The 23,025-nt window shown below is 47.2% G+C and overlaps 1 protein-coding gene across 2 annotated transcripts in view; it reads right to left on the reverse strand.

The window, feature by feature from the left end:
* The window catches only part of LOC118289118 (protein shisa-6-like), a 49,842-nt gene that overhangs the window by 23,038 nt on the left and 3,779 nt on the right, over positions 1-23,025 (reverse strand). For both annotated transcript variants that reach the window (XM_035615842.2, XM_047328250.1), the window contains exons 3-5: positions 20,529-20,686; positions 15,548-15,643; positions 14,897-14,965 (exon numbers count right to left, since the gene is read on the reverse strand). In XM_035615842.2, coding sequence (XP_035471735.2) covers positions 14,897-14,965; positions 15,548-15,643; positions 20,529-20,686 — 323 coding nt within the window. The remainder of the gene's footprint in view (positions 1-14,896; positions 14,966-15,547; positions 15,644-20,528; positions 20,687-23,025) is intronic.

A 23,025-nucleotide genomic window follows, 5' to 3' on the forward strand; every position in this document is an offset into this window, starting at 1 on the left:
CAGCACGCAGAAACAGTTCTTTTTCCTTCAAAGTCCTGAATATGCAAAGCGAAGTGTTTGACTGATCGTAGTAAACTCCATCAGGAGCGTCTGTTAACCTTCTCTAATCCCTCCTCAAACACAACTCGCTCGCTCGGCGCCGTGTTGTGTTTTGTCGGGCCGCTCGTGCACGGACGTGTTTGCCGAAGGGGGTTTTCCTCCGCGCTCGCAGCGCGTTCCTCTGGAATCTAATGAACTAATCACACAGAGAGAAGAAAACAGTGACTTTGACATTCGCGATCCCGCCGACCGCTCGGCTAATTGCATTTCCCTCCGTGAGGGAAACGTCTCTCTGCGAAGGACGACTGTGAATCTGTTGGAGTGACGTGCGCAGGTGTTGAATGAAGCCCCCCCTTTTCTCTTTTCTTTGTTAATTAACTTGCGAAGTCTACAACCTTCTGAATTAACAACGGGCCACGACGCGACAAGATATCGCCACGTTACTTGGTCGAACGGCAGATTTTCGTATTTTTTTCTCCGTTGCCTCTGACGCAGGCCGATATTTAAATGTGGCAGGAAACGTGAAAGAAGAGAGACGCCCGTCGTTGACGCAATAAAGGCTTCAGTGAAAACCAATACATTCTGCAAAAAAATAGTTGTTTGACATTCACAACGAACCCGATTGGAGTTAAACTTTGCAGCGTTGACATCAGTACAAAATCGTAGAAAATGTTGACACCACCATCTTTAGAGTTCCAGGAGAGACGAGACGACAGGCGGGAGCGAGCGACGTGTCGTCGTCCTCAGACAAACCTCTTCTCTACTGAACCCTGGAATTCCTGCTCCGTGTTTCCGTCCTGCCGATTTGTAACCGTGCCAACGGTACAGTTCTCGCTCCTCGTCTCCGGGAGACGGATGTCTCTCGCCTCCTGACCCTTACTGACCTCGCTTCCCCCCCGCTCGCCCCTTTTCCGGGAGACGTTTGACCCTCGAGAGTCGGAGGACAGCCGACAGTGTCATTTGTCCCGAGGGAGCCGGAGCGATTTGGGTTCGTGTATAAATAAACTTGTGTCCCGGCGAGAGGTGAGATTATAGACCAGATTAATCTCAAACGCCTGCGTCGGTGCGAGCTACCGGCACACACACACGGCAGCGCTCGGGGAAAACCGACGACAAGTTGTTGGACTCAACGACAACAAGAACTCAAGTGATCAGCTGATGCAATAAACGAAAGATTCAGAGATGTCAAGGAGGTAAATGTGTAAAACAGCTGCTTTTACATCTGGATTAAATGAAAATTGGAGACAATTATAAACATAAATGAAAAATCTGTAGACCTATTCCACGGTGTGTGTGTGTGTGTGTGTGTGTGTGTGTGTGTGTGTGTGTTGCATTTCATTTACATTTCAGCGTCATCATCTTTGTAATGTACTTTGCTCTTAGTTTACACCAGCGTCTTTTAAACCCTAATCTGGGAAAAGTGTCTCTCGAACGATTCTGAATCTGAGAAAAGGATCGAAGGAGAGTCTGAGTGAGTCTCGTCTGTTGTCGGCGGCACGGAATTACAGATAGTGTGAATTTGTTGATCTGCATAATGTCCCCAGGGCATCTAGGATACATTCCACCATCAATGATCCTTTTTTATTTAATAACTCACTGAGAATATTCTTCATAAAATACGAAATGAGTCACACGTATGTCTGAATTATTATACCGAAGAACAAGAAGAAAAGAAAAAAGACACGTCTAGAAGCTGCGTTCAAGGAAAAGAGCCCCGGTTGTAAACAGAACACGTCCAAGGCCAGTTGTCTTTTAGAGAAAAGTCCTTTTCTCTTTCTCCTTTATGGTCGCTCGCCTTGTCAAAAGGCAGCATATGACTTTCTTTCATATATATATATATATATATATATATATATATATATATATATAGAGGGAGGACATATCTGTGAAAAAGTGACCTTCTTTAATACGAGCTGCAGTCGACCAGGAGCCAACGGTGCAGATGCCACATACGGTTGAACGTGTGTTTGTGCCTCGAATGGCTTCAGTTTCGTGTCCGGTTCCTCACTCGCAGCCTCGTCTCAACCATTTGTATCGTCTCCTCTTCCTCTTCCTCCTCCTCCTCCTCTTCCTCCTCCTCCTCTTCCTCCTCTACCTCTTCCGCCTCCTCCTCCTCCTCCTCTTCCTTTTCCTCCTCCTCTTCCTCCTCCTCCTCCTCCTCCTCCTCTTCCTTTTCCTCCTCCTCTTCCTCCTCCTCCTCTTCCTTTTCCTCCTCCTCCTCTTCCTCCTCCTCCTAATCCTCCTCCTCCTTTTCCTCCACCTCTTCCTCCTCTTCCTCCTCCTCCTCTCCTCATCCTCTCTTCCTCCTCCCCCTCCTCTTCCTCCTCATCCTCCTCATCCTCTCCTCTTCTTCCTCATCCTCCTCCTCTTCCTTCTCCTCCTCTTCCTCCTCCTCCTCTTCCTCCTCATCCTCTCGCCTTCTTCCTCATCCTCCTCCTCTTCCTCCTCCTCTCCTCATCCTCTCCTCCTCCTCCTCTTCCTTCTCCTCCTCTTCCTCCTCCTCCTCTTCCTCCTCATCCTCTCGTCTTCTTCCTCATCCTCCTCCTCTTCCTCCTCCTCCTCTTCCTCTTCCTCCTCCTCTTCCTCCTCCTCCTCCTCCTCCTCCTCTTCCTCCTCATCCTCTCGTCTTCTTCCTCCTCCTCCTCTTCCTCCTCCTCTTCCTCCTCCTCCCCCTCCTCTTCCTCATCGTCCTCCTCTTCCTTCTCCTCCTCTTCCTCCTCCTCCCCCTCCTTCCTCCCCCCCTCCTGAGGATGAATTACAAAATGATACAAGTGTGTTTTGCATCCAATCTCCCTGACACAATGCAGACGCCTCGGGTAATGAGGTCATTATTATTCATATCACAGATATCAAAAGGGGGGAAAAAAAGAGCTTAAAAGCTTACACGTTTTAATTGATTAAGGCCGAGCAGGCAGCGGCGCCGCTCGCCGACAAAGACGACCGTTTCCTTGAAGGTCGTGACATTTGAACGACGTAGTCAAAAGAATTCTAATTAAATATCAGCGCACTTTGACTTCTATAAATAAACGGGCGTCACGCTGAGGTGCTTTTCTTTTCTGGAAAAGCAAACAGCTGCGTGGTTTTGTTGTTTTTCTTTTTTCTGTCGCAGCTGGATAAATTGACAGGATCAGTTCTCAGAACCTTTTCGTAGAATACTCAAGACTCTTTCTGGACAGCTGGTGTTCGATCAGTGCAAAAGAGATATTTGGATTTTTCCAGGAGACTTTTGGCTTTAAAAGATACATTGTCTTGTTCCTTATGCCACAAACATTATGGTTCTTATTATGGTTCTGAACTACTTGTTTATGATTACGTAAAGCTACAGTGTGTAATATTTAGAAGAACTAATTCACATAAATTGAATATATTGTCACAACTCTGTGTTCATATATGAGTTAAATATAGCTCCATGAGGTGGACCGACCTCCGTGTGAGTCTCCATGTTTCTACGTCTTGTTTAATTCGGTTGTTGAACTAAACGTCCAGAATAGGAAATGGAATCAGCGGTGCTCCACCATAAAGTGTCCCCGGTCGGTCGCTCCATTGGTTGCGGTGTTTCCAGCTTTACCACCAAATGCGCCAGAAAATTACAAACACAAGACTTTATATTTTAGTGTCAAGTGTTGAACTGGTTTTAAACCACAATGCAATAACAAGTCTAAGACTCGCAGATGGAGACTAGTGATTTGACTTGGACCTGCCCTCAGTTACTCTGGAGTTGACCAGGACTCGGCTGGACGATGACTTTCAATTGACGTTCAAGGACTTGAGACATTTTCCTTTTCCGGAGCCGAGACGTCTCTCAGAGACTCGAACGCCGTGAACACACACGTCAACTGCCCAAACCAGAAATACTGTGGCTGCACCAAGTGGGAAGACATTTTTCACATTTTGACCATGATGGGGTTTTTTTGCCACCGGACGTACGATTGGTGGTTGGTCTGACTTGAAGCTTGATTGACAGCTGGTCCGTCCAATGGGTGCATGGTTGCAGGTGTAGCCGGGCCCAGCAGTGGACGAGCGCTCAGTCAGACCACACCCCCTAATTCTACGTCTGGTTTTTGAAGAAAGCCAACATGGCGCCGGTCAAAATGCGAAAACGGCAGATCACACGCCAACGGGTGACGTCACGTCATGGTTTGACATTTGGCTTTGACAGAATGTTGATGTGCAAGTATGTCTCTGATGCACAGACGATGACAGGCAGAGTATTTCTGCTGCACCGACGAGGAGGGAGCCTTCATCACATCAGAGGTAAAAACAGACTCGTATGTAATTCTTCGTCTGACCCGGATCGCTCTGACCAAACGGGCTCTCTCTCTCTCTCTCTCTCTCTCTCTCTCTCTCTCTCTCTCTCTCTCTCTCTCTCTCTCTCTCTCTCTCTCTCTCTCGTCACGTGCAGAACGCAGTGTTCCCTCCACCTGAGCCTTTGGAAAGCGCCTGCTGCACTCCGCGGTGCGATGTGACCTGGATGTGAGCGGGAGGGAGGACACACTCGTCTAATGTGGGCCAGCGCAGATTGCTCTGAGCACCGGAGAACTTCGGGGACACAAAGTGCTCAACGCGGGACGCCGGCGAGAGACAGAGACCCGCTCCCTTCGGCCGCGAGGGCCTCTGGTCGGAGGCCAAACAGAAATGTAACAGCGTTCGTTTTGCTGCGCGCTGATTGAATCTCATCAGGCGTCGTATAGGGCGACAAACAGTTTGAAACACGACGACAGACGTTCTCCTGATAAATCTCTCGACGTGTGAAGAATTAGAAGCGAGAGCTTGAGAGAGGCCGACTGCTTTCACACCTCGGCTCGCTCGGCCGGCTGCGTGACGCTCGTGATCGACACATTTGCGTGTTTTTTTGGGAAAAGTCACACGAGTGTTCCATCGGAGCCGCTGAAGTCCAGACGGACGCGTATATTCTGTTTTTGCTTTCGGGTTTGAAGACGCTCGGGAACTTTGTTTTTGAAGATGAGCATTTTAAACACCACTGTGGAGGTGGACTGGTCATGAAAGTGAAGCGCAGCTGAAACGTCGGACAGCGTCGTGAGATTAAAGCGAGAAGCCGAAAGCTGAGATTAATGTTCACAACAGACACATTGGCTCATAACTTTACCGTCGACCTTTCTTTCTCCGGAGGAGTTCGACAAACCTCGAGGTTTGTGCACAACCTGTCCGACGTCTGCCGTTTCACCTCAAGGAACCTGTGAATGACTTTGTATGGAGCCGTTTTATTATTAAAGATATTTGAGAGATATACAAGTATCAAACTTTAAATAAACTGGTTAATCCTTGAAAAAAAAAAAAACCCACTCTGGATTTATAATCTCCGTGGGTGGAGAACCGTGATCTGCAGACTCTCCGTCGTCGGGTTGATCTGATGGATTAGTGAAGAAATCTGGTTCCTTGGCAGAATTAAAAAAACCTCGACACAACAACAGCGTCTCTCACTCACACACACACACGCACGCACACACGCGCTCTGCTGCCGTGTCACACGAGTGACGAGTGAAACTCCGGCCGACGTCCGGAGACATCTTGTCGAGGAAACTGACCAAGGGAATCGAGCGGCCGCCGCCCGCGGGCTCGGCCGCTCCCCCCTCGTCACGGGGGTTGGATGTAGGCGCGGATGCACACTCGCCACCTCGGGCCGGATGCTGGTCTCTTAGCCCCTCGGATCACGAGTTCAATTAATTTCACAGTTGGCGGCGCCCACAGTCATTTCACCGGGGCCTGTTGTCTGGGACTGGAGAGAAATGGGGAAGAATAAGATGCTCCCCCCCTCCTCCTCCTCCTCCTCCTCCTCCATATCCCTTCCACCCGTGCAGGCGCCACTCGCCCGGAGCCACATCTGATCTGATATGGCCGCGGCGCCGCGGCATATTAAAGCTCACATCACGGCGATAAGCGGCCGATGAGACAGCCGCATGCATCATTACTGCTCCGTGAAAACAGAAATCTCTTCTCCATCTCATTCGACTGAAGAAAAAAAAAAAGTCTGGAGTTTATCGGTTGGAGAGATTTCGGCTCTATCGACGGTCCGCAGATCAATTACAGACGTGGAAAGAAGCTTTGAATGCAAATAGAGTTTTCAGACGTGACCTGGAATCGTGTTTATATTGTGACCTTCTTGCCCTAAAGCTACAGTGTGTCCGTAACTCTGTGTTCCTATATGCATAATGAGTTAAATATAGTTCCATGAGGTGGACCGACCTCCGTGTGAGTCTCATGTTTCTACGTCGTGTTGAATACGCTTGTTGAACTAAACGCTCCAGAATACGTCGCGTTCACGTGGAATTTTCAGACGCGGACGGAAACGGGAGATGGACTCAGCGGTGCGCCGCCATAAAGTGTCCCCTGTCGGTCGCTCGGTTGGTTGCAGTTTGCAGCTTTACCACCAGATGACGCCAGAAACAACCAAATAAAAAGAACTTGAATTAAGAAAACTCATTTATTTTAACATGTAAAACATGAATGCACATTTAAAGGCTAATATCGTCGATATTATTGGTCGGGCTCTATTCAAAACAAATAGCCACTACATCTTTATAACGTCAACGTGGGTCCCTCTCTTCTTTTGCTTTTCCCCGCCACATATTAATATCTGCCACTGTCGGGGGGAAAAGATGAATACCAATAATTCACCTATCACGCTATATTTGCCAACCGCCATTAAAAACAAAGAAGAAGAACGCCACGGAAATATGAATCTACAGTACAACCAATCAACCATTGGCTGTTTCCCATCCGACCCGTTTCCAGACTCAAATCCATGGACCTGCGTCACCGGGCGAGATCCTGCGATCCTTCTCCGCTGTGAGGCTCGTACAATAAGACTGACCGCGTCCCCCCGGAAACCACATTACATCCACCGATGAATGAAAAAGCCCCCCCCTCCCCAATAAAAGGGTAAATATATTCCTGCGGGCGCCCAGTGAGCGCCGAGCGGAGGCTGATGGATGTTTTTACATTAGGTGAGAAGAAGAAAAAGGCCCCGCTCCGGAATCTCCTCTTCTTCACGTCCTTATTCTCGCTTTGCGACGCTCATGTCATGCAGTGTGTGTGTGTGTGTGTGTGTGTGTGTGTGTGTGTGTGTGTGTGTGTGTGTGTGTGTGTGTGTGTGTGTGTGTGTGTGCGTGCGGCCAACACACGAGGGACGGTTGCTAATCGCAGGCCGAACTCCGTCGCCCACTCTGAGCTCTTGACACCTCCGTCTTTACTCCACAGATTTGCTCGGTAGCAACGACCGCGAGCCCCGATCTCGCCGTCACCGCGCGGTGCGGTACTGACGGGTTTTTTTTTTCTCTTAAGGCTCCTTCACGTCTATTGCTTTTTTCAAAAGAGAGTTTGATGAGATTCATGAATGAGGCCTGAAGGGTCACAGAGAGGCCGGTGGGCAGAGCTTCGGCTTCGCCCCTTCACACGTTCAGAGGAAGCGTTTAAAGGAGACGACCCCTCGGCAAAGAGTTGTAATTCCTGCTGCAATTTCACATACAATCACCAGCCGTTTGTGTGGCGGGAGCGAGAGCTCGCCGCCGCTTGTAATTTGACACTCGAGCGAGCGGCACCAGCGCCGAGTGGAGACGAGTGGGAGGTTCGACGTGGGGCAGAAAAAAAGGAACTCACCCAACTCGGCACTGATGTGTGCGTACGGCAGCTTTCTGAATCTGTGATGAGCTCATTGTGCCGTTACCGAGTCCTTTTATATGACGTGTGTGTGTGTGAGTATATTCTGATTTTAGATTAGATCATTGTGCTTGCTGCTGTCGAGTGAAAAAGCCATTTAATTTCTAAAATGTCTGCTTTTCACTCGTGTTTTCTTCTGGAAGCTGTTTGTTTTTTTGGGACTTTTAAAAGAATTTGAACTCTTTCCGATTTATTTGAAAAATGAAAACTTACCCTGACTTTAAAATGCAGTTACAGGGGCAGCAATAATCTTAAATAATATTAAAATAAAAAGGACGCACAAGGGAATCCAATGAAGAAGTGCCTGAAACCTGTTATCTCTGGAATGACCAGCAGAGGGCGACTCCACTGGTTTCGCAAACGTTGTGCTGCTGCTAAATGGCGTTTGAGGCGGCGGCACGGCGCCTGCGGCCCGCGGAGGGAAGTGGGGCCTGCGGTGGCGAAGCGATGCTCGTTGGATTCAGCACACCGTCCGTAATCTTTACAGATAAATGTTATTAAATTGCAACGGCAATAGATTTATTTATTGAAAATGTGAAAACGTCTCAACGCTGCAGAGAAGGAACGTTAAAGTAGAAGAAATAAATAAGAAAATATAACGTAATACAAGTGAAGTGATCCGTCCATGGAGCGAGATCATTTTACTTGACCAGGAATACTTTCATAATATTCATGAATATACAAATTAATTCAAAGATACAAAAGAGTAAATAACTTTCAAAACAAGGTGATTAATCGTCCCCTACCTTCCCCACGTGACGCACACATTCCAAGACGATGGCGGTGCCTCGTTATCGGCCAATGAGAAGCGAGAAGTGTTCTCACACATATACACACATATATATATATATATATATATATAAACGTCTACACGACCAGTTGGAGGGACGATGTTTAGAGATATATTCTGAAAAGAACATATACAGACCGATGTGCGATTGTCGTGATAATGAAAATGGGGGGAAAGGGACATTTATGAATGTTTCCAATTTGAGATAAAGAATACTTGGAAAAAGGTGAGTCGGGCTCTAATGTGCGATAGGTCGACCTTCCACTTTCCATTCAGCTGCTCAGATGTGATTTCAGTGTGCAAACACGCGCTACATAATGCATGAGGGGTGTGTGTGTGTGTGTGTGTGTGTGTGTGTGTGTGTGTGTGTGTGCGTGTGTGTGTGTGTGTGTGTGTGTGTGTGTGTGTGTGCGCGTGTCAGGACTCTTGGCCGTCTTCTCGCAGTGTGAGTTTCATCCAACCGACCGAATCAGCTTCATTAGCCTCCCATTTAATGGCCAGGCGAGATGAATCAGCTCATATTGTGCACTTGACGGTCGCCGCCAGAGGACGACGGCCTCCCCGCCGCTCGGACTCACGCTCGTTGAAGAAAGAGGCAGGAAACGACCACTTTGTGGGCGAACGCTGCGCCGACTCCAAATGAGCCGATCAAGAGACCAATCGCGGCCTCGATGATGCCCATTTGAAAAAAACAACAACTGCCCGGCGACGGCGTGAAGGTTTTTGCAGGTTTACACGGATCGAAAGAGGCGTCACACACGCGTGTGGTCGGAGGATGTAGAAGCTCCTGGTTCCAGACTCAACTGCTCAAAACCCCCCAACCAACGAGATCAATCTTTTAAACTGGTTCAGGACGTGAGGAACTACTTCCCTTTCTTTTCGTGCTCCGACCTGTTTTGTGTGTTTCGGTCAACGTCTTTAATATCTGAACTACGAAGGCAAACAAATTAGAGCAGGTAGTTGATCACTAGATTAATCCACAACTATTTTGATACTCGATCAATCGGTTCAAGTAGTTTTGATGAAAGTGAAAATTCGCAGATTTCAGCTTCTTAAATGTGAATATGTTATAGTAATTATTAATGATAAGTATGAATAATGAATAAGTATATTCATAATAGTGAACTGAATATATTTGGTGTCGTGGACAAAACAAAACATCTTGAGGTTTTGTGGAAACACGATCGACATTTTTCACCATTTTATGAACCAAACAATTTGTCGATTAATCGAGAAAACAATCGCCACATTAATCGATAATGGAAATAATCGTTGGTTGCAGCTCTGCAGCGAAGCGAATAACCTCTTCGTCGTCTCCGTATCAGGAACCGCGCCTCCCGTCCGCCCTTGGTTTCGCAGATGCTTTTCTTTTTCCACCCAAAGTGACAAGACGCCCGAGTGGATTTCAGGTTCGCAGCGTGACTCAGCGTGGTTTCCATCTCCCCTCACAATCGATATTAAAAAAAAAGCGCCCTGGTCAGGTTTTGGTGAACATGAGTGTGCAGTGAGTGGCGCTGATGATGTCACGGCGCAGGACTCGTCGATCGATTGATCCTCGAGTTCAAGGTTTTAAGTTACACGTCTGCAGGAGTTCGGGGCCGCCGACGTCGCCTCTTGAGAGACAGAGAGGATGAGGAACGCGGACCTGGTGATGGAGGCGAAGTGGTACCCACTCGGAACACTTTGACTCTCCTCCTCCTCCTCCTCACACTCCACCACAGACACACTGTAGGTCTGGAGGGATTTACAGCGCAGGGAGGAGGGGGCACTGCAGGAGTGCGTCCCAATAAGACAAGGTCACCTTAAGAGGGTTCGGGATGAGGGGGGGGGGGGGGGGGGGGAGCAATTCCCCTCAGGACAGAAAACAGGGAGCAATTCATGGAAACGTAATTAAGCAGGATGCACATCAGTGGACGACGCCACCGGCGGAGAAGAGGCGAAGGAGAGAAGTGAGAAACCCCCCGAGGAGAAGGTTTGTTCCCGAGATGTCTGGGGAACGGAGAGCGTTTGACCTCGGACAGTGTTGAGGGGGGGGGGGGGGGGGGGGGGGATTCGTCTTTATTCCTCTGGATCTTATAGGGAATGAAAACAAAAAAAAGTTTGACAAGCCCTGCTCCAGTTTCTTAAAAAATGATGCTTTTCCCATTTCATACCGTTGAAAGCTCGTCGGGGTGTGTGTGTGTGTGTGTGTGTGTGTGTGTGTGTGTGTGTGTGTGTGTGTGTGTGTGTGTGTGTGTGTGTGTGTGTGTGTGTGTGCGTGTGTGTGTGCGTGTGTGCGTGTATATGCTTATTACTTATAAAGTAAAGTAAATGTTTATGAGCTGAGGTCGACTTGAGGTCTGAGAGCCGAAGATAGGAGCAGGAAGTCAGACAGTATTGTTGTTGTTGTTGTTGCTGCTACTACTGTTGGTTTTGGTATCATAATAGGAATAGTATATTAAATATATACACAGTATATATATATATACATATATATATATATACTGTGTATATATATATAATAACACCAGCCTGATCCTCTTGAAGACCAAAAACTCAGGCTTCCGTCGAAACGCACCACTCTGGTCCAGAGCGAGTTCAATGGCCGCTTCGCCACGCAGGCGATCCATCAGGGGGAACAGAGACGGACCGACGGGGGTCTGGTGTCACTGCTACCGCACATAGATCCATCTCTCGCAGCCCTGGCGGCCTGGCAGAGTCGCTCTGCTGGTGGTTGTGAGTCTCTGCGGGTTCACACAAAGCTGGTGCCGCATCTCGGATGCATGAATATTAACGACAACGCTGCGCGGAGCTTTGTTCAGCAGCTTGTTAGGCCCCCGACGCACGTCTCCCGCGTATCCGCGGCGTTTGCACGGTTCCTCTCGCCGCGGCGCGCTCGGTTGAGTTGGGGGTCGTCTCAGAGAGCGTCGGATCGGAGAGGAGGTGCTCGTGAACGTGAATGTGTCGGTCTGCAGAAAACCTTCCATGTACGATTGTAGAAAAATAAGCAAACACAAGTCATGAACTGGACGGATGGATGATAACATACCGTCGAATAGATGATCAAACACTAACACGCAGAATTTACAGATCTGTCGAAAAAGAAATGAAAAGGGAAGAAGAAAGAGAATGAGGAAGGGCAGGGAGGAGACAAGGGAGGATGGGAAGGAAAAATAAAAGAAGGGCGATGCAAGGAACGAGGGAAAAGGAGGAAGTGGGAAAGAAGGAAGAAAAAGAAACTTGATGGGAAATGAGGAAAGAAAGGAACCGGAGAAAGACGTGAGGAGAAGGAAGCGAGGAGGAGAGAAAATAAAAGGATGGACGACGTAGGAAAGACGGAAGAGACAGAACAGTAACTGGAAGTGAGGAAAGAAAAGAATCAGAGAAAGAGCAGGAGGAAATGAAAAAGACGGAAGGAAATAGTTAAGGATTTAAGATGTAGGAAAGACGGAGGTAAGGGAAACAGGAAATGAGGAAAGAAAGGAGCCGGAGAAAGACGTGAGGAAAGGAGGCGAGGAGGGGAGAAAACAAAAGGATGGACGATTTAGAAAAAGAAGGAAGAAACAGAAATATTAGAGGAAGTGAGGACAGTCAGGAATCAAAGTAAGACATGAGGAAATGGAAGTGAGACGGAAGGAAGTAGAAAAGGATGTATGACGAACAGAAGAGTAGAGGGAAGGAAGGAAGGAAAGGAAGGAATCAGAGAAAGTACCTCCACTGTACTTTACTTCATTACAGTTGCGTGAATGATGCACGTCGCTATCTCTTCACGTGCAACCGGGACGATGAGTCGGATCAGACGACCTGAGCAGATTTGATCCGCCGATCTACAGGAACAAGAAGAGCGAGGGCGGGACGCAGTCAGCCGCGACACGCCGCACATCTGTCAGTCTGCTTCCTCCAGACAGGCGACTCGTGCCTTCGCGCGTGCGTGCGTGCGTGTGTGCGTGCGTGTGTTTGTGTGTGTGTGTGTGTGCGTGCGTGCGTGCGTTTGTGTGTGTGTGTGCATGTGTGTGTGTGGAGCGCCTGCTGTCAGCCAGCTGTTAAACTAAGACATGTACGATGGAGTCTGACAGGACCGCCGCTTTGAAGTGACAGCCGGCGCCATCAGGCCGCTAAAGCCCCGTCAGCCAATAGGTGCAGTACGAGGAGCGACGGGTACAGTCTGGAGGAGGAGTCGCCGCCGCCGCCGACGACAACGTCTTCAAATATTAGTCTTGGTTCGGAAGGGTTCGTCATGGAACGATTTCCCGAACCTGAAGTTGGGTGTTTTGGTTTCCGAGGCGTCACGTTTAACGTGTTCATATCGTCGTGATGTTGCCGGCAGGTGTATCGAGGTGAGTTAGATGAATCAGTCCATTCAAGTGCAAACCATCTGAAGTAACTGTCGACTTCAACGCAGAAGAGCAAATGTGTGTTTCCACCTACAGACAGTACGACGTACAGAGCTGCAAAGCAAGTGGGGAGAGAAGGCATTTCCACTGCAAACTTCCATCCACGACACTTTGTCGCCAAAAGCGCCTGGAACTTCTTTTCTTTTCTTCTGAGGAACAAAAACCTTCGGCAAAGTTTTCGAGAGTCGGCCCATCGGCCCGCTGATGATGTTGCGTCGTACGATACACACCGATGCTCTGGTACACTTTGAGATTGCTTTTAGCAATGAAAAATAAATGAAATGTATTATTATTATTATTATTCTCCTCACGGGTCAATGAAGAGAATTGAATTCAAACTGTGCCGCTGTCGATCCTGAGGATTACTTCTTTGCAAATAGGATTATATTTGAGTCAACGCTGGAAAAGAGACGAGCACTGGAAACAAAGCGTCGTCAAACACGCCAAACGCCATGTGACTTTGCGTTTGGCCGCCGGATCGTTTTACATTTACTTGCGCGAGTAACAAGTCGACAGTATCCGTCCGTTCTCTCTGCTGGACCTGGACGCCTGTTGGAGAGGATCCCAACGCTAAACCGCTTCCGCCACCATATTTGGCGAGCGAGTGGAGCGAATGATGCTCGTGCCCGCGTCTTTGCGTCGACTCTGCATGTGACGTCACCATGTGTAAGGAAACAGATTCTACAAGCTAATGCGGAGAACGAGTGCTCGGGCATCTTCAGCGCTGCCAGAGAGATGTGACACACACAAACAGTATCACTACGATTACAAATGACATCGTCAGAGAGTAACTCATGATAACTGAGCTTTGAAGCTTTCGATACAGGTAACAATCATCGGGTCAATAAATGCACCTCATGCCGTAACACGGCTGTTTGTCACGGGAGTTTGCATCTCCAGGTTTCCTTTACTGACACGTCGTCATCATCTCCTCCTCCTCCTCCTCCCAGATGGTTCACTGCTTAGACATTCTGAAAGCGCCACCTCATCAACAACAGATACCTTTACGAGCGAACTGATGGCAGACCGGGCAGGAGCTCGCGACAGGCTGCCATCGTTCGCTTTAGCGAGCTGGAAAACCTCCCAGAACCTGACGCGCATAAATTTAAGTTCTCAAAAAAACGGGACCCAGGGGGGAAGTTCGAAACCGGTCGGGGTTGTTGTGTGAGCTATTCTCTCCTCCGGCGCCAAGTAGATGGCAAGTTTTTTATTATAGTTGTGCAAGTGCCTGCAGAGAAATGAATAGTCAATCAGATTATTGCATTACGTCCGCTTCAGTTGCTACAATGAACCGGTTAAAGATTAATTCACGACATATTGATCGCTGGAGAACTCAGCCGGAGCAGCGCCCGTCACAGGAAGTCAAACATCATCAAGGAAGGAAGCTGTCAACCGTCAAGCTCACACTGTGACTGACGTCTGCCGACTGCGGAGCGAAAACCCCCGTGACCGAGTAAACACGCACAATTATACCAGATCATCATCCTCAATCAGAGCAGACGCTCCCAGTTTTGGGTGCAAAAAGACTTGTTCCTGTAACTTACCTGGCAAAACTCTAAACACAAAAGTGCTCATCAGCTTCCTGACGACAGCCGCTGTTGTATATCTGACGCCACAGACGTCTTCTAAATAATAAAAAAAAGACCTGGACCGCGGGCCCGCTGCATTCAATCAAACATGCTGTCGAGCAAACACCGGCGGAAATATGTTGGCTCCCAAAACCTCCTATTGTGAGAAATAAATAAAATATTATGACTCTGGCACTCGGCGCCCCCGGTGCCTGCGCCTGTGACCATGGGCCAAGGGCACTCGACTGGTCCGTGTGTGTGTGTGTGTGTGTGTGTGTGTGTGTGTGTGTGTGTGTGTGTGTGTGTGTGTGTGTGTGTGTGTGTGTGTGTGTGTGTGTGTGTGTGTGTGTGTGTGTGTGTAGTTGCGAGCTACTTTTCTTATCAGGTGCGAGCAGCTTCCTCCGCGGCAGGAAAGTGGAACATGTGGGTGAATAGTGTAGCGGTCGTACCGTAGGAGAGGGGGATGTCCAGATCGCCCTGCCAGGACATCTGCCCCGATTCGTCTATGGAGTGCTGCGCTGTAAAAAAAAAAAAAAAAAAAGAACACACACACACACACACACACACACACACACACACACACACACACACACACACACACACACACACACACACACACACACACACACACACACACACACACACACACACACACACACACACACACACACACACACACACACACACACACACGAGCCTCTTGTTTACAGCTCTCACTCACTCCGACACTGAGATCCCCCAAAGCAAAAGGCAAAAGAAAGGAAATGGACTACTTGTGCACCGGCTGTGTTCACACCGGCTGCGCATCAAGTGCATAAGTGTCACTTTTGTCATTGGACGTGTGGATTTAACCATAGCTAATAAATGTGTGTGTGTGTTGTGTGTGTGTGTGTGTGTGTGTGTGTGTGTGTGTGAAGATGTCACTTCATGCCATCATGTATCGTCATGTCCAACTTCCACTTTTGGGCAGAAAGAGGATGACAGCATGACACAGTAGCTCTGTGGTTGAACACATCATCATCATCATCATCATCACTGTGAATTAGTTTTTTCTCATGGCAGTGTGAAGGAGAGGAAGAGGTGACGAGGACGGGCTTTACCTTTCAAGTGGCCGCGTCCCAGTGTCACAAACCCAGAGGAGATGAAGTTGTGCATGTCTTGGCCTCCACCGCGCAGGTTCTCCTTCCCGTAGTGGCCTGGTAAGACAAAAATAAATAAATAATAATCATTTCTGCAAAAATATTTGAGGGCTAGAATTTCTTAATGATGCAACAAACTCATTCACAGCACAGGAGAATGATCAGGCCCCATAGACAAGTATGTACAAAATGGACGTATAGTCCAGGTTAGTGCCTGAAGCATGTATTCTCTCGCATGACCAGCAGGGGGCGACTCCCCCGGTTGTTTCTATAGAAGTCTATGAAGTCTTTCCTTTTTTCCCCACTAGATTTACTATTTTGCATAGCAACAGTGGCTAAGGCTTAACATAGCATATAATCCAGGAGGATTGGCTACAGTACAATTAGCTAAGAGAATCCTGGGGTCAGACATGAATTAACAAAGAGGATATTGTTTAAAGAAAGAATTTAAAATGGCAACACCGCTGGAGGAAAACCACCTCACATCTCTATGATAGCGTCGGCCATCTTGGATTCTCTTGCTCAATAATCCCTCAAAGGTTTCTACACTGTGAAGACAGTTTGTTAGTGGTCAACGGCAACAAATTTCCTTGTTAAAAGTGCACAAATGCAGATTTATACTGCAAGATTCCACCATTTTTGAAAGCTGTGGTGTGTGACGGCGCCTCGATACTCAAAAGTATCTGTGTCCCCGATTCCCCAGTCGTCTCTCTGCCATTTTGTAAAAGAAAAAGAGGAGCAGCCGCAGACGACACGAATACTAAACAGAGCTCAAATGGCACGACTGACGACAGCGACTCTCAGGTGGGATCATCAGCTCGTCAATATGTGTTGCTGGAGGATGCCAGCGACGCCGTCTGCAGCTCTCATTGAATATTCCTTCTGTTTGTTCACAGTAGGTGAAGAAATTAAAATTAATTAGACAATGAAGAGGAAGGTGCTCTTGGCTCATCAAGGGGGGAAAGATAGTCAATGTCACATTCGATTTTAAACCCGCGTGCAAGAGTTGTGTGTAAGAACACAATGCAGTACACCTCACTTTTGGATTTCCTCGGTGTTACGGGATCACTGCGTAATTCAATTTGTACGACATCGCTGTTAAATCTCCTCCCAACTGCTCCTGTAATTGAGAGTACAGCGTGAACACAAGGAGCAAGACAAGGTGTCTGCCGGCATCCTGACAACATCCAATTGTCCTGCCAATCACAGGCAACGTCCTCAAAGGAAAAAGGAAGAAGTGAGAAAAGAAGAGGAAAAATCATCTCTCAGTCATCCTCTTCTTTTTCCCTCTTAGTCCAACTATCAAACAGTTAAATGCCTCTTTCTCCGAGGAACCACTTCACAGTCAATGGCGTCACTCAGACCTTTGGGCCTCGGGAAGCCGAGATCGAACAGCATTTTCAAATTACCTGGGACCGTTAGGGCCTGGTCGTCATCACACCGAAGTTTGGCACTAAAGCTTCGGGCTACAAATTTCTTTTTGTTAATCAAACCCAGAGGATGAATAGAAACCGACTACTGACGCACTCCGACCAACGCCGTTAATCTGGGACCGACGAATGAATCAGTAAATATCCACACCGAGTGTTGTCTCTATGCAGATGATACACTAGAGTATCACATAGAGCCATGTCTGCCCGGGTGTAAATGTTGATGATTCATAACCTCCACGGGCTCCAAGGACGACACTTTGGAGCTGAAATCAGGAAGCCGGAGATGCTGGCTATGATATGAATTGCTCCCATTTGCCAGTTCAAACCTAGAGCCTCTTATCTCCAGAAATGTTCATCAAAATTATCTACACCTGTAATGAAAAGAGGAAAAAAAATCTGACCTTCCTATTAAAGAACCACCACACTTTTCCTCTTATGCTCAAGAACGAAGGGCAACGTGTTTTATTTCGGAGATAAAAACTCACATATCCTGATAAGAGGGACATTTTTGAAAGTGGTGTTTGAATTGGCCTTTGGTGGAAAAGTAAACAGTCATCGTCAAATCAGTGACTCGAGTCAAACAGGGTCGATCCTGCGGGGAAACGTCACCTCGGGCTTTGAAATAATGTGACAACACAATCTTAACGGGATGCTTTCAACCGCACGTTATGGTTTTCTTCTTCAGAAAGAACGGTTTTATGAAACCATCCACGATCTCTATTCAAATACATTCTACCAACTTTTGATCTGTGGGTGTTTTTATAAAGTAGGAGGCTCACAATGAAGTCTTATAAGTAGTTTGACATTTTGAGGGAGAAAAAACCAAAAACATTCTCCTCCTCGCTAGATAAGACGACATCACTGTCGTGTCTGTACGGTAAATATGAACAGCAATAATTTAGCTTAGCATAAACACTGGGGAAAAAGGGCGGGAGGGGCGGGGGCTTATTTATGGTCTCGCAGAACTAGTTCTGACGTTCTGTCAGAGCAGGTTGGAAATCAAATGTGTTCAACGTGGCCCCACTGGAAGGTGCAGTGAAAACCTGGTCGTGATGAGAGAACAGGCGAGGGACATTTATTCTGTTGCACATTAAAAGTGCCACAAAGCTTCATCTGTTGAGAGCTAGACAGAGAAGTAGCACCAGGGGTGGATTGAGCTTGTCCTTTCCAATCTACTATCCATTGACCTCAGTGGAAAACGTCATGAGGTCAGGGAAAGGTGTAAAGGAGGATGAATCCGACTCGCGAGTCCTGAGCCGGACCCCATCCATCAACCACGTCCTGATTTTGCCAAGTGGGTTCATGGTGTAAATAATAAATGTCAAGGAAAAATGGTGGAGACAAATTACAACAGCTGCTTCAAGTCGGATAAATAGAAACAGTCATACCATCGTCACCATGTCGCAGGCAGACTGCGACATTCAGACTCGTGTTCCCCGTGACGTGGTCTCGAAACATCTTCACAGTCAACTACAGAAAGTCAAAATGAAGCCAGTTGCTGCGAGTGTCCTGCAGAGATAATCCCTCTCTCTCTCTCTCTCTCTCTCTGTGTGCCTGAAAAATGTCCAAGACGTTTGTCACCCGTTTTTCCCGGCGACGGAGAGGAACGTTGGAGAACAATACGAGAGAAGAGAATCGAGCTCTGGGAAATTGAAGTGATAATGTTCGGTCTGCAGGACAGTTGTGGAGGGGAACGATCAGCACTTCATCTCAGTGCAATATCTGCTCAGGAGCAGCGAGTGGGATGAGTTCCCATCACACACTGCTGATGTTCAAGTCCTGCAGACAACCTTTGCTGCACATCACGTTTTTTTTGAGATGATATTTCCCGTTTTTTTTCTTGAAGTGCAAAAAAAGTGTGTTTCTTTGTGATATCTTAATATTCTTTTTTTTTTAAATCAAGTATATAAAGGCGAGTGATTGAAACTGAAATTAATTACATAAAAGAAAAACCATCAACGGGTTTTTAGCTTCCGACGGCGCTCATTGTGCCAAACAACATATCTCTTCAAATCACATGCACATCGTGCGGTACAAAGAGTTACTACTTGTAAATGTGTGAGAAGTACTGAGAAATGAACAGAAACTTAATATTCCTAAGTGTGTCATGAAATCTGAGTCACGTCTCGTCCTGCACTGCCTCCGTCCCCCGCTCGGTCGCCCTCCACCCTCCTCTCTCTTCGACGACGGCTCCACTCAAATTCCATCCGCTCCTTCCTCGCACCGTGACGCGCTGCTGAGCGCACGGCGGACAATAGCGGGCTGATGTGCCACAGACTTGCACAATTAAGACATCTTTTCCTGTGGGTGTTTCACATTGTGAGCTAAGCGGCGCCGTGTGGCTTTGTGCGGCGCACAAAAGGGACTAAACCTTACGCCGCGTTCGCACCCACAACACAAAAGGCACTGTTGGCTATATAACTGCACAACACCACCATGTCTTTGGGGGGAAAGAAAGAAATGAGTGCACAGCAATCTGCACCGGGCGACAGCTTTATGCTGTATATGTTACATGGGGAATCTGTGCAGGTGCAGGAAACAAAAAGTGTATTAAAATTTAAAAGAACTACTTACAGACAACAGGGATGATAACCAACTATTTTTTTTGGAGCAATATGAAGCAGAACACGAAATCACAGCGACTATATCCACAAGGGAGGCGGGGCTAATTGAGAACAGGTGAACCACATTAGGAGCAGGTGCAGACAATCAAGGGAGGGGGCGGAGACACGAGCGACGTGACGAGACCAGCAGCAACACAGAAGGTGCCAAGGAAGTGGAGAGACACGAGGGAAGGTGACTTCACAATAAAACAGAAAATACCGAGCACAAAAAAGTAACGAACGTGAGGCGCAACAGGAGACGGGGGAGACAAAAGGGTAACTTAACCAAAACAGAGACACATTTTCTTTTCTCTGGTGGAACAGGAACGTAGAGAAAACGTCGTGGTTCCATCTCGACCTCACTTCCACCAGTAAAAATACAATTTATTCTGCTGCAGAAAAGTTTTTCAAAAAAGCGTCTCCATCCTGCAGTTCTAGGTCTACACGTCCTCTGACACCTCCCCTCCACGATGGGTGTTGGTGCCCCCCCCCCCCCCCACGGGGTGACACGAGAGTGATCATAACACTGTTGAATCTGGGACACCGTACTGGGGCACTTAGCGAGCGAGCTGATCCCCGGAGCAGGAATCTGGAGACCGACGGGATAAAAGTAGGAGGAGCGGCAGAATTATCTCCCGACCAAAAGGCTTCGCGACTCGCACAGAACATGATCATTTGCATCTCAATTCTTTTCAGCCGGCTGCTGAGTCGGCTTATGGGGAAAACGAGCATGAAGGGGGGGGGGGGGGGGGGGGCTCATCCAGGGACTTGTATTTCATTTAAAAACTAAACACACACTATCACCATGGTAATAGCACAAAGCTGCATGGTTTTTTATAAATGGACACATACAGTAGGGTAAGTTATGTGGCTATCTCAGAGTCTGATGACTGATTGGTCACCTACCGTGGTTGGATGCCTTGGTGTGAACAGGCGTGTAATGATTCTTCGACGTCCTGACCGGCGTCTCGTCTTTGGGCGACCCGTCGATCTCTGCGATGTTCTCATGGTCATACTGAGATATTGGAACCGGTCCTTGTTGCCTCAGGATGTCTGCCAGGGCTCTAAAATAAAAAGGAAATCACACACATTCAAAATAATAATATTAATAATTGTTTACACTGAAAGGTTTTTCCAACATCCCTTTTTATTTAATTTGTTTGGCTCCTTGTCAAACCCATAAACCCTTTGCTAAACCCCTTCCTCCTAATTTATTTAGCTGCAGCTCGATTTTTATCATAGAGGTTTGGAGAACAAAGCTCATAATTACACCGACAGTTGCGAAGAGTTAAGAGAGTTAGACGTTCCAGAGGTGGAGACCTGTTATATTATTTGTGCTCGAAGCCCATTTTATAAAGAGTTAACTTCGCGTCTCTTCTCTTGTAGAAACAATACAAAAGCAATATTTTATTTTTCATTTCCGACTGTTGGAGACACAGTGTCAGTGTCTGTACGATGGAGCGCTGGATTGCTCTCTGCATTTCCTTAAAGGAAATGAAAAGGGCAGTTTAAGTGTGTCAATGTCAACCTACAGAAACCACACAGTCCACTTTCTGGTAACTCTGTGACTTTGGGAGCTATATGCCGTATTATTAATAGCATTTCCCTTCCAGGATGAGCACACTTTAGCTGTTTCTTTTTCCAAGACAGAGGCGACCTGATTTTGCGTTGTCCTAGTTGACTGCTGCCTCGTACGTATGCAGCAGGAGCTTTGGTTTTGCAGGAACAGGCCCGACATTTGTAAGATGTTTGAGTAAAAAATGAAAACATATGAAGCCAAAGAAAAACTCGCTTTTGATTGTTGTGAAGTTGCATGGAAATTGCAGATTTCTTTGTCTTTGTCACAAAAGCTATGACGGTTTATGATCCTGTTAGAACATTTTTTCAGAAACGAAAAAAAATCTTTTAAGAAAATATATCACACAACATCAATGTTTAAAAAAATGTAAATGACCTTTATAGTATCGCGAGCAAGTGACCAAGATGTGGCCGTTTTTTTCAGATGCAAAATAACCTTATACTGATTTAAGTAATTGAATCTGCATAGTACACATTTAAAAAAGTGCAAAATGTACTATAAAAAAATAAACAAACTAGAATCATGTTAAAATTATACATTGAATACAAAATGGTAAAACGTGACACGGTTCTGTGAAAACCTGATTGTAACAACACACATGTCAATTGAAAAACAACAGTGGGCCACAAATCGAGCCCTGGGGAACACCACAATTAAAATGTATACGTTCATTTGGACGCACCAATTTCTTAGGACCAGACTTCTTATACAAACTAAAAAAAAGCATGTTTATTACATTGAACTTCCTAATTCTGATGCTATTTTACGCTCATGTTTGCCGTTTAACTCAATGTCCACGTCTCACGGTCTGAGACACCACAGCATTATTCCCACCACCACCACCACCACCACCACCACCACCACCTATGGCCGCCATCGCTTGCATCTCGGTTTGCTCGGCAGCGGGTGATCGATGCGGCCTCTTCAAATCATTGGCTTTAGCTCTCACTTGGCATTTCTTGTGTTTCCGTGAAGGTCACAGACCAAACAGCAAAGGTCTGCCAACAGCTCAGTATTCTGCTCACAGTGCTCCCTCCCTCCCTCACAGGGAGGTATAGCGAGTCAAAATCACTTAAGAGAGGCGCCACGAATTAACACAGAAGCTCCCACTTTTAAGGAGCAGACCTTGGCCAAGATATAAAGCTAATCCTATGTTCCACTCCTTCTTTTTTTTGGTCAAAGCTGTCAGTGTGAATGCCTGGCTGCCAGCCTCCGAGGTCTATTCCAGCAAGACATCATTAGGACTGCTCCGTGTGCCAAATGGTGAAGGGAGAATAAACAAATGAAGAAAAATAACACCAGCGAGCACCCGGGGAAGCCAACCCTCCTCGTTTAATCGTCCTCTCTCTCTCTCGCTAAACTCCGCAGCTCACGCCCAAGGAAATGGCATTAAGCAGAGCGGCTTGAAAGTGCTTGCCCCTTGGCTCGGATAGAAGTAAGAAGACGTACACTCGAACCGTCGCCTCATTTCTCAGGGAAAAGATGGAAAATGAAAATGCGGCACGGTGAGATTTGCTGTTATTTTTGTGTCTGTGGTTTCAAATAGAAACGCCGTGCGAGTCACCATGAGTCCAACTGTCCAGACGACACCTGCAGTGATTACCGGAGGTCAAGTCTAATACGTGATTAGATCTCATCACAAACGTGTTGCTCGTGTTTCTGATGAGTAAATCTCACTCAACCTTTTTTTTCAAAGCAGCACGCTCTGAAGTTTCACGACCGAGGCGAAGCCCAGCTCAATTATCTTCACGAGGCGAGACGTCCTCCTCTGCTCTGTCCAACGTGAACTGTGGATAATAGCAGGTGACTCGTGTGACGCTTGGA

This window comes from Scophthalmus maximus, chromosome 17, assembly GCF_022379125.1.
Source record: "Scophthalmus maximus strain ysfricsl-2021 chromosome 17, ASM2237912v1, whole genome shotgun sequence".
Taxonomy (NCBI): Eukaryota; Metazoa; Chordata; class Actinopteri; order Pleuronectiformes; family Scophthalmidae; genus Scophthalmus; species Scophthalmus maximus.